Source organism: Cydia splendana, chromosome 8 (genome assembly GCF_910591565.1).
Source record: "Cydia splendana chromosome 8, ilCydSple1.2, whole genome shotgun sequence".
NCBI lineage: Eukaryota > Metazoa > Arthropoda > Insecta > Lepidoptera > Tortricidae > Cydia > Cydia splendana.
In genome coordinates, this window is record NC_085967.1 from 13595967 (window position 1) to 13608077 (window position 12111).

The following is a 12111-nucleotide window of genomic DNA, read 5'->3' on the forward strand; positions in this document are numbered from 1 at the left end:
CAATCATTGCCTGCATTAAACTGTGATATGGACTGCCTCTGCGTACTATAGGTACTACTTACTAACTACTAAATAATATAATTTGGTTTAATCCTAAACTAGGTACATGTCATATTTTTACTATCTGCAAAGTCATCCCTATTTTTTGCTCGTATTTAGTATGTAACTAATTATTCGTATAAAATTATTTATTAATCGTAGAAACACTTGTGCCTTAACAGCATTGCGATCAGCAACGTATCAGCATTGCAATAAAGCGAGGAAATGCCGCCAACATCCTTGGTACAACGCCTCAAGGGCCTATTTTAGATTTAAGATAGTTATTAATTTCTTTTAGTAATACCACTGTATATATCACCGTTTTTTAAGCAGCGGTGTGGTTGGACCTTAAATAGCCGTATCAGTCCCGCAGGTCTAGTCTAGCTAGAATGACGCTTACGCTCAAAGATAATTTAAGTGTGCAAAAGGGATCGAAGCCATCACGTTTAAGAATATATCATGAGGGCGAAAGAGGCATACTACCACTGACTTAATATTAGAAATAGACACACAGAGCGGAACAAAAACGTCAACAAAATGTGGGTCAGAATGACATTAGCGGAAAATTTGCATTGATGATAAAAACGCTTACGTAAATTTTGAGTCAAGATAAATATTTTGTACGGAAAAGAACTTACTGTCGTAAGCATTAAGTGTCAAATTTGTAAACATTAGTACCAACACTGTTAAAACTTTTAAGTCCGATGGCACTAAACGTAACGTCACCATTGTATTTACGTCAAACAACGTCAAACGAGAATAATGAACGAATAGAGTCCCTTTGGTACATTTTAATAGGTATTACTGTACAGAAAAATCAAAGTAATAAATGAAACAAATTTAATTTGATCGGGAGTTCAAATAAAATTAATTCATGGTAACAACCCTTGTAAGTTATCATAAAACAAATTTATTTTTAATAAGTAAGCATTCGTCTTTAAATACTATTTTCCTTGAAATAAATTCAACTTATTAAATAACTGTGTATTTTAGATCTACATAATAATCTTCGCGCTTTAGTTCTTTGCAATATAGTGCACGGGGACATTTAGGTCGCTACTGGTACTGATTGGTTATGGTCTTTATCAAAAAATCCTGTGGTTGTCACTGTGTTCAGACAGGTTTAGCATTTACAGTTAGTCGATGACCTTATTGGTCGTGTATATGTCGGAAACAAGGAAATGGGCTGAACACACAAGTGCCGTTTTGCCTTGTTTAAAACTGCGTCACCCCTATCTCTTGCTATAATAGCAGTCCACTCTGCACGTCGCATAGGTTTTCTTGGAAATCTTGAATTTAAACATAATATTATATGTTACGAATTCCATATAAAAATAAAAAAGTATTAACCTCACATCGACTCATTAGATTTTTGTTCCTACACATCCCTTCTTTGGTACTAACAAAATAATTTATTCAAAACCATGAAATTACCACCAGATTACATAAATTATGTAATGCTATCCAAAGCACTAACCGAAAGAAATACATTCCATGCTTTTTCCTTGTTTTATCATTGTTATTTTTGCATATTTTTACGACATTGTTGACAACTTCACATTTGAGCGGTCCATACAAGACTAAACGAAAAAGTAACGCGTGATCTGTTTTAACGTTACTTTTGCGGGGCCATTTTTTGCGGCTGATTGGGTATCCAGTTCTTATTCTATATCAATGCATACTACAAATGAAATGTAACCACTTGTGAGTGTCACAGTGGCCGCTAGCGGCCGCTTGAATGTCCCAAAAGCTAAGAAAATCTCAAAAGTAGCTGTATACAGGAATTACGGTGGGTGATTAAGATTATATTTTGGAATATACCTACTACATATTTTTGTTCTAGTGTTTAATGAACCGAAGGAGTAATGTAGTGTAATGACACGCTGCATGCGCCACGGCGGATAGCGACGTCGCACGTGGCTTTCGCTCCGGCACTGCCGCCGCGCCAGCGCTTATCACAGGAGCAAATACCTACAAGTTCGTTTGACCGAAGGCATAAGGTGTAGGTACTCACGGTCATTGAGGAATGCGGGTCGAAGCGAAGGATGACAGGCCGCGTGAGCCACGGCCGCCAGCGGCGCCGCTCGCGGCTTGAGCGCCAGCACGGCCGCCGCGCCGTCCGCGTGCCGCGCCAGCGCGCAGCACAGCACGCCCCACTGCCGGGATAGAGCGCCGCTCCGCGCTCGCCACCGCATCTTGTGAAGTGATGGCAGCGCCTCGCTCTGTAGACATGTTTTTTGAGTAAAGTTTTTAGCCCGGTGGTTGACCGGCAGAGAACGTCTTTTAGCGTTAAGCCCGCCATTTGTACATTTTTGTTCAGTTGTGCAATAGTCTAAATAAATAAATAAACTCGCCCCGAAGGAGCGCTCTATGTATTGAGTGCAAAATATTATTTTTCTACTCGTGTACTTTTATCTGTCATTTACATAGTCACGAACGAACATATAAAGGCATACATTATTTACTCCTTATAAAAGTCTATAGTCTATTGCCCAAAAAAGCACTTGTGTCGTTTTAGAGACATTACGACACGGTAAGTTAGTGCGGAGTAGCAGGTGCCACATACCGATACATTGCTACCAACGTGACAAACAATTGAATGCATACGGTTTTTATTTAAAAAAATCAAATTTGTACTAAGTTCATTGCTACCAACATAATAAAAATACTTTTTTTGGTATCATCATTATTGGAAGGTGGACTTCTAAGGCCCGTAACACACTTATACCCTATAGCACCACGACCCTGGTGCGGTGCGGTAGTGTGTAACGGCTTTTAAAAAAAACATAACCATAGACATTACTCGTTTGTTTTTACGTTTCCCGCCTTTCCCGGTAATTTCTTGTTCTTTGAGTACTTCAATTTGCGTTACTATTTGCTTTGCGTTCATAAAAAGTGTTGAAAATGGACGAAGAGGACAACATTGTTTCTACACCTGAAGAAATATCCGCTGCAGCACAAGCAGCGACCGAAAATTTGTTGCCTAAGTACTAAATCGCAGCACCTATACGACAAATCTTATGAGAAGTTCATGGCGTGGAGATTGGAGCACAAAACTTCGTCATTATTGATTGTGATTTGTACACAAAACGTATTATTGGCGTATTTTCAAAGGCATTGGAAGCACCGGATCGGATATATCTTTTAAGCAAGGTTGGTACATGTTATTAAAATTTATGATTTTAGAGTACACCAACGAGCTATATTTATGTACATTTTATATGTTTGCATTGAAACTGAATATTATTTAATTCTCCTTTTTCTTGTTACAGGTTGCAGTAATATTTGGTATTACGGGTGCATGTCGCAGACCAGAGCTACATACACATAGTAATACCTACTATCCAAAATTTACATTTACATTTTCATAAATTAAATTTTGTTTATTAATTTTTGTATTTTATTTAATATTGCCTACTCATAGAAAAAGCATTGTATGCAACGCTGTGTAAGTAGTCAAAAAATGCTCATGGCGTATTTATTAACAATGTTCGCCTTCGGCTCACATTGTTACCCACGCCACTCACGTTTTTTGACCCCTCTTATAAAACTGTTACATGAAATACTATATAAGCACGCATTGCCGCCGCATCATAACACCCCTCTTAAGGCGCTCTTATACTCGAGTTTTACGTTTTCAAGGGGGTGAAGCAGACGCGTGGTAGAACGGGCAGGCGGGCGCCCCGCGCGGCGCACCGCACCATTCCCGCGCAGCACGTCTACGTCCTTATTCTGACGACATCGGTATTCTGAATTGTCAGTTCCGGGATTTTTTCCGGCAATTAATATTGAATAAGATTTATTTACAAATTCGTATTTTGATCAGTACTTAATGAAATTAAAAATGGTAGGTAAGACGGTGAGTGTAAATAATTATTAATTATAAACAATATGAGTGTATACCGCGACAAACTGAGAATCTAATCAAATGATGCCAAATTATTATGAGACAAAAACTAGTACTTACTAATAGACCTTATTGATTGCACACGCAGTGCAAGTGTTATTTTAAACGTCAAACTTCTATGAAATTATGAATAACACTTGCACTGCCTATGCTATCAAAATCGTTGCAGACTTGGTCTAACTCTAGCAGTCAATTTCGGGCAAGTAGGTAGTGAAAATAAGGAAGAATACTAGCAAAGGTAAGATAATTTGTGAGACTATTGAGTTATGCATAGCTCCAATAAGTAGATAAAATTAGCTATCTTTGTAACGGTGCGTGTAACGAAGCGTTACACTATCGACCTTCATACTATTTCTGGCACCATACAAATTCTAAATTCCCTTTTGAAATTCAAATCCTATTCCAAATTCCATTCAATGATTTTTATTTTCAGTTCGATCACATACTCTGATCGATAAACATCATTTAATCTAACAGACTGTACTTCCCAAGTTCCTAAACACGACCGTTTAAGTGTGATTTTTATTAGTTAAACGTAAACGTAATAATTCATAAGTGCGTGCAGTTCAGTATAGTGCTCGTTTTGTGGCCCTGCACACCTTCCAGATATATATCTACATCCTCACCAAGGCACATATTGTGCCTTTTTATTTAAATAATAAATACCCCTCATCGCTCTGGATCCTGCCTTTTGATTCCCATCATCCCCGTGAGGCTCCTCTTCCTGCCCCCTCACAATCTTCACAAAAAAGAATTATAACTCTAACTGTAATTTCTATTTTTCTAATTTTGAATTGACGAGTAAAAGTCAAGCATTTAAAGAGTGTAATGGCAAAAAACACTTCTACTTCGATATTCGAGTTAGTTAATAGGTCAAGAAAATAAAAAAACCGGGCAAGTGCGAGTCGGACTCGCGCACGAAGGGTTCCGTACCATAATGCAAAAAACGGCAAAAAAAAAAAACGGTCACCCATCCAAGTACTGACCCCGCCCGACGTTGCTTAACTTCGGTCTAAAATCACGTTTGTTGTATGGGAGCCCCACTAAAATCTTAATTTACACATCTGTGAAAATTTCAACTGTCTAGCTATCACGGTGCGTGAGATACAGCCTGGTGACAGACAGACGGACGGACGGACGAACGGACGGACGGACAGCGGAGTCTTAGTAATAGGGTGCCGTTTTACCCTTTGGGCACGGAACCCTAAAAAACTGCGGAAATAATTCGTATAATTTTGAAAATTGGCTCAGTTATACCTTGTAGTGTCCAGATAAACATACTTAAAGTCCTCGAGCTTAGCGGGTGTGCTGAGGGTGTAGGGGGAAGGGGGGTGAAGGTACCTTTTTCATATTTTTGCTCATATCTCGAATATCTGTACGAATAGCATACAAAACAATAACAAAAGTTTTAACATAAAATTCCCCCCCCCCCCCCCCCCCCCCCTCAAAACACTTTTACAAAAATCAAAACAAAACAGGAAAAATTACATTCATCATTAGTACAAAGGCGAACTTATCCCTTTAAGCAAAAAAAAAAAACCTACAAATTTGGTTATTTTTATGTTTACGTTACGAATGCTACGATCATTACGGTTACATATCAGAATACCGAAAATCGATTTACCTAATGTTGAATCACCTATGCTCGTTTCACCTATTTTTTAAAATACCTAATGACCAATTAACCTAAGCTCATAACACCTAATGAACGAATTACCTATTGCACGTTTCACCTACAATTGGTTTACCTAAGCTCAGAATACCTATGCTCGATTTACCTAAAGTTGAAACACCTAATACTCGAAATACCTAAAGCTAATATACCTAATACATGAAACACCTAATGTTGATATACCTAATGCACGAAATACCTAAACTCGGTATTCCTAATGATCGAATTGCCTAAAGTTAACATACCTACTGCACGAATTACCTAAAGTCGGTATACCTAATGATCAAATTACCTAAAGTTAACATACCTAATGAACGAAATACCTAAATTCGATACACCTAATGCACGAAATGCCTGAACTCGATGCACTTAGTGAACAAAATATGTACCTAAAATCAAAAATATAATTATTGTTTAGTAGAATATTATTAGGACATACTTACAACATTTGGTATAAATTTTTTAGCCAAATCATTCAATTGACTTACTATTTTTTATTATAATATAAGGTCTAGTCATTTGCCAGAGTCGAGATAGGTGCGACGACGAGCAAAGCGAGGAGGAGCGTGTTAGGTTAACTGCGACCAAACAGTGCCAAAACCGACTTTTATTTCATCGTCATGATGCTAACTTACAATAATTACGTTTTTGATAAGATAAAATAACCAATTTTGTATTAGACTTCAGAAATCATTCTACTACCTAAAAAGAAGCGTTTCAAAAAGTGTATTTTTAAGTTGTTATCCAAACAAACAGTTTCTACTGTAAGGTTGGGAAATCATACGATTTATTGGGTTGCGACTTGATCATTCGGCAAAATGATATGAATTTTGTACTAGGTATATAGACTTTAGGTATTCCGTGCATTAGGCATATCGGCATTAGGTAATGCGTGCAGGAAGTATATCAACTTTAGGTATTTCGTGCGATAGGTTTAACAGTTTTAGGTATTTCGTCCATTAGATAAATCAAATTTAGGTACATCGTTCATTAGGTATATCAGCTTTAGGTGTATCGTCCATTAGGTATATCAGCTATAGGTGATTCGTGCATTAGGTACAATAGCTTTAGGTGAAACGTGCAGTAGGTAAAACGTGCATTAGGTATATCGTGCATTCGGTATTTCGTCCATTAGGTTATTTAAGCTTAGGTATTATAAACTTAGGTCAGTCAATGTTTAGGTAAAATGATTGATAGGTAATTTAAAAATAGGTGAATCAAGCATAGGTGATTCAACATTAGGTAAATCAGTTTTCGGTATTCTGATATGTAACCATCATTACTTTAGGGTTGTTAAAGTTAACATAGATATAAAAAAGTCGATTTAAGAAAACGTTTTTTTTCGTAATTGTTTATCATAAATCAAATTTTTAGTTTAGAATAAGCAAGAATATATAAATCAGTTACGCTGACAAAGTCGTAAAATAAAAACTAGAAAATATATTTAATAGGGTAGTGGCCCCCTTATATGAAAAGTGGGCATGAAATTTTTTTTCGCTTCATCCCTATAGTGTGACATGTCGTTGGATAGGTCTTTTAAAATAAATACGGTTTTTTAGAAAACATTTTTTGATAAAGTAGGTAAATATTTTAGGAAAAACAAAATGGTCGTGAGGATTTTCGTGTCAACACTATTGTATGGGATGTTGTTGGAAAGGTCTTTCAAAATGAATAGGGGTTTTAGAAGAACATTTTTTAATAAAGTGAATATTTTCGGGAATAATCGCTTTGAAAGAAACAAAATGTGTGTGACAATTTTTTATCGTTTCAACCTTATAGTGTGGGGTATCGTTAGATAGGCCTTTCAAAATAAACAGGGGTCTTTAAACAACATTTCTTGATAAAGTGAATCATTTCGGAAATAATCGTTTAGAAAGAAAAAAAAAGTTTTTCAAAGTCCAAAAAATATGAAAAAAATCATGAAAATAGTGCTTAAAAAACTAAATCAAATAAAATTAGAACAAACTTGATCAGTTAAGCCGTTTATGAGTTATCGCTAAAAGTCTTCCCTTCTTATTTTAATTAAAAGCCTGGCAACCCTTATTTGTGACCGGATTTTCGCAGGAAACCCTATACCATTGTACTTGAAATAAAATTACCATCATTTTGATGTATAATTCAAGCGTCAGACAAATGAGTGCAATTATCGATATAAAATCACCTCTAAGGTAGACTTCCGACCAAAGCGGCTCCGGCGACACTAACGCAGCGACACTGACGCGGCGACAGAGCGATAGTATTATGCAGTATGGAAATGTATGAACTTACTTCCGAGCGCAGCGTCACTATCGTAGCGACAGTGGCGCCGCGTCAGTATCGGTCGGCGATAGCGGCCGTGCTACGTTCGCGCAAGCACTGTCGCGCAGTCGCTGCGATCGCACGTGGTTTTGAGCTTATGTCAATAATTAGAATATCTAAAAAATGAATATTAAAGCTCCTGAATTTGTCATCGTTCTCGTTTAAATGCTTTTTTTTTCAAAATGCTATAAGTGCCTTTACCCTATTCTACTTATGAAAATTGAGTTGGGTAGGCTTCGCTCCACAGTAAAAGTAACGAAGCAAAAGATCGTCATCCTCCTCTTCTTCTAATAATATTTTCATAATTAATCGGTTCATCACGTCTGCACCGTATGGAATAACAACTGCGACTGTCGCCAGAGTCGCGCCGCTCGGAAGCGAATCTGCGTCAGTTAACGTTGCGACACTGACGCAGCGACTCTGACGCTGCGGCCGTTGCGTCAGAGCCGCTTTGCTCGGAAGTCCAGCTTTAAACACGGCAACCACATAATAGTGACCGGAAAAAGATAGGCAACCTAGTTGATTTATGTTGTACAAGTTGTATACTTTCCATTGAAACTTATTTCGTTCGTCAGACAAATCGGTGAAATTTGCCGAAAAAATTTTTTTTATTAAAAATAGCCTTGACCATATTTCTTTAGGCAACCCTATTTATTTATGTTCTGGAACATATTTTCTTTCATATTTTCATAATTTCATCCGTCAGACAGGTTGGTGAAGGTCGACCATATATGTGGGATCTCCTATTATTGGAATCCTGTATATCTACATATGTTTAAAAATTATTCAATTAATTGATTAATTTAATAGCCTTTTATAAAATATGTTTACACAATTTATCAATCGTGACTGAATTCCGGATTGGTTAGATGGGTGTGTGCCTTTGCTGCTCAACTTGTTATAAAATGACAATATGACGGACGAATGTCTGAAATGTCACCGTATTTAAGAATTATTTTGATTTTCTTCGTAAGTATGTTGAAAATCATTGTGTGTATAACATATTTGCATATTTATACTGTGATTACCCATTTTATGAACCGTCCGCTAAACTAGCATAGGTGCGACGCTGACAGTGGTCACGGGCGTACTGGCGTGAGGAATGGGCGCAAGGTATTGCCGCGTAGGGTGTAATTCAGTAGGCAAAATGTTGAATTCATAAAATGATGAATGAAAAAATTTACGTATCGATAAAAGGACAAGCAATAATGAAGATTTACTTAAAAGCTATCGACTAAAGTAAGTTTCACATACATTTTCGACGTAGTACTTCTGACATAAGGAAATAAAGACAGTGTTAGGCATGTTTTCAACTTAAGATTCTATCGAGAAAATAATGAGCCGTCGTGTTTCTGACAAGCAATAACGTAGTTCAAGGACTGAAGTTATACATACTAGAAAATAATGCATGAAATCCTTGTAAAAGTCTGTAAATATGGTGACAAAAAAGCGCATTTTACTACACACCGCGCCTTAAGCTGTAATTGTAAAATATGGGATTACAAATCTACGCGGTTATACTGTCTGTGCAGTATCTGTATATTTGTTTAATCCTTTACCAGGCTAAGGCCCACTCGCACCATTCCACTCATCCGGCGTTAACCGGTTAAACCTGGAGTTACCAGTACAATTTGACACTAGGTTAACGATTTAACCGGTTATCCCCGGATTAGTAGTATAGTGCAAGTGGGCCTAAGAGATATCCACGCACGGCACTTCAAACATGTGTTCTATTTTCAATCAGTAAGACTGACATTCGATTGTCATTTTTGAACTGTCAGCCTGGCAAAGGGTTAATTTTCACGCCTTTGTAACTGACACAGAATGCCTGCCAGAATGTACCTTCAGTATGACGGCGCGACAGTGGTGGTGGTCGACGGTGTGGCGCAGCACGCGCACGCAGGCCAGCAGCGCGAGCTCGGAGCGCGCACGGCTCGCGGCTGCCACCTCGCGGCTCAGGAGAGAGCAACACTCCAGTAGCAGGCTGCGCCCGGCGACGCACAGGCACATTGCGCTCCATGCTGCAAATCAATAATCAGCATAAGTATAGTTGGTCAAATCAAATTTGTCAGTAAATAAGAACAACTATACTCATTTTCTTTTGGGTGCTAGTACTAGTGTATGATTCTCTCTATCTATGTTTGAAATGTCAATCCTTTGGTAAACTATATGTTCAGGCTAGTCACGTGACATGGAATAAGTAGTTTATTTCGCTTATTTAGTGCCAGTTGCACCATCCACATGACAGACTGATCAACGTCACCCGGCGCCCCGCGGCGGTTTACTATGAAACTTTCCATACAATACAATTTAGCGAACTCTTTAACGATGATAAACAGTTTAGTGCAACTGACCCTTAATGTTTTAGTTCTATTTTTTTGCTCTTTAGCTATTATAAATTCAGAGTTGAGCGGTTGAGCGACAACGTTATGATGTCTTCCGCTAATCTTTCCGTCGCTGACAGACAATCAACTAGAAATGTTCTTACCTTTGGGACAATTGTTAGTGAACGTCAACAGTAGATGAACCACAGCTACCCTTAGCGACGCGGTCATCATACACCAAGGCTAGAGCCGGTTGAGCGACAGTGCTATGTTGTCTTCCGCTAAACCTTCCGTCGTCGACAGAAAAACAGCTAGTGAAATGTTCTTACCTTTGGGACAATCGTTAGTGAACGTCAACAGTAGATGAACCACAACTACCCTTAGCGACTCGGTCATCATACATTAAGGCTAGAGCCGGTTGAGCGACAGCGCTATGTTGTCTTCCGCTAAACCTTCCGTCGTCGGCAGACAAACAGTTAGTGAAATGTTCTTACCTTTGGGACAATTGTTAGTGAACGTCAACAGTAGATGAACTACGGCTTCCCTCAGTGGTTCGGTCATCAGACACCAAGGCCAGAGTCGGTTGAGCGACAGCGCTATGTTGTCTTCCGCTAAACCTTCCGTCGTCGGCAGACAAACAGCTAGTGAAATGTTCTTACCTTTGGGACAATTGTTAGTGAACGTCCAACAGTAGATGAACCACAGCTTCCCTTAGCGGCTCGGTCATCATACACCAAGGCTAGAGCCGGTTGAGCGACAGTGCTATGTTGTCTTCCGCTAAACCTTCCGTCGTCGACAGAAAAACAGCTAGTGAAATGTTCTTACCTTTGGGACAATCGTTAGTGAACGTCAACAGTAGATGAACCACAACTTCCCTTAGCGACTCGGTCATCATACATTAAGGCTAGAGCCGGTTGAGCGACAGCGCTATGTTGTCTTCCGCTAAACCTTCCGTCGTCGGCAGACAAACAGTTAGTGAAATGTTCTTACCTTTGGGACAATTGTTAGTGAACGTCAACAGTAGATGAACTACGGCTTCCCTCAGTGGTTCGGTCATCAGACACCAAGGCCAGAGTCGGTTGAGCGACAGCGCTATGTTGTCTTCCGCTAAACCTTCCGTCGTCGGCAGACAAACAGCTAGTGAAATGTTCTTACCTTTGGGACAATTGTTAGTGAACGTCCAACAGTAGATGAACCACAGCTTCCCTTAGCGGCTCGGTCATCATGCACCAAGGCCAGAGTCGGTTGAGCGACAACGCTATGTTGTCTTCCGCTAAACTTTCCTTCGCCGGCAGACAATCAGCTAGTTAAATGTTCTTACCTTTGGGACAATTGTTAGTGAACGTCAACAGTAGATGAACCACGGCTTCCCTTAGCGGCTCGGTCATCATGCACCAAGGCCAGAGTAGGTTCAGCGACAGCGCTATGTTGTCTTCCGATAATCTTTCCGTCGCTGGCATACAAACAGCTAGTGAAATGTTATTACCTTTGGGGCAGTTGTTGGTGAACGTAAACAGTAAATTAACCACGGCTTCCCTCAGTGGTTCGGTCATCAGACACCAAGGCCAGAGTCGGTTGAGCGACAGCGCTATGTTGTCTTCCGCTAAACCTTCCGTCGTCGGCAGACAAACAGCTGGTTAAATGTTCTTACCTTTGGGACAATTGTTAGTGAACGTCAACAGTAGATGAACCATGGCTTCCCTTAGCGACTCGGTCATCATACACTAAGGCTAGAGCCGGTTGAGCGACAGCGCTATGTTGTCTTCCGCTAAACCTTCGGTCGTCGGCAGACAAACAGCTAGTTAAATGTTCTTACCTTTGGGGCAGTTGTTAGTGAACGTCTTTTTCAAGATGCTATAAGTGCCTTCACC

General features: G+C 39.3%; 2 protein-coding genes and 1 long non-coding RNA gene across 3 annotated transcripts in view; 2 read left to right on the forward strand and 1 right to left on the reverse strand.

Annotated features, from left to right (window-relative positions):
* Positions 1-12111, forward strand: part of LOC134793116 (superkiller complex protein 3) — a 331932-nt gene that overhangs the window by 273357 nt on the left and 46464 nt on the right. The gene's annotated exons all lie outside the window — the stretch shown is intronic.
* LOC134793185 (uncharacterized) overlaps positions 1-12111 on the forward strand; it is a 126593-nt gene that overhangs the window by 64794 nt on the left and 49688 nt on the right. The gene's annotated exons all lie outside the window — the stretch shown is intronic.
* The window catches only part of LOC134793110 (rotatin-like), a 66796-nt gene that overhangs the window by 13537 nt on the left and 41148 nt on the right, over positions 1-12111 (reverse strand). Inside the window, exons 30-31 of the mRNA XM_063764635.1 lie at positions 9759-9937; positions 2054-2261 (exon numbers count right to left, since the gene is read on the reverse strand). Of these exons, the coding sequence (XP_063620705.1) occupies positions 2054-2261; positions 9759-9937 (387 nt within the window). The remainder of the gene's footprint in view (positions 1-2053; positions 2262-9758; positions 9938-12111) is intronic.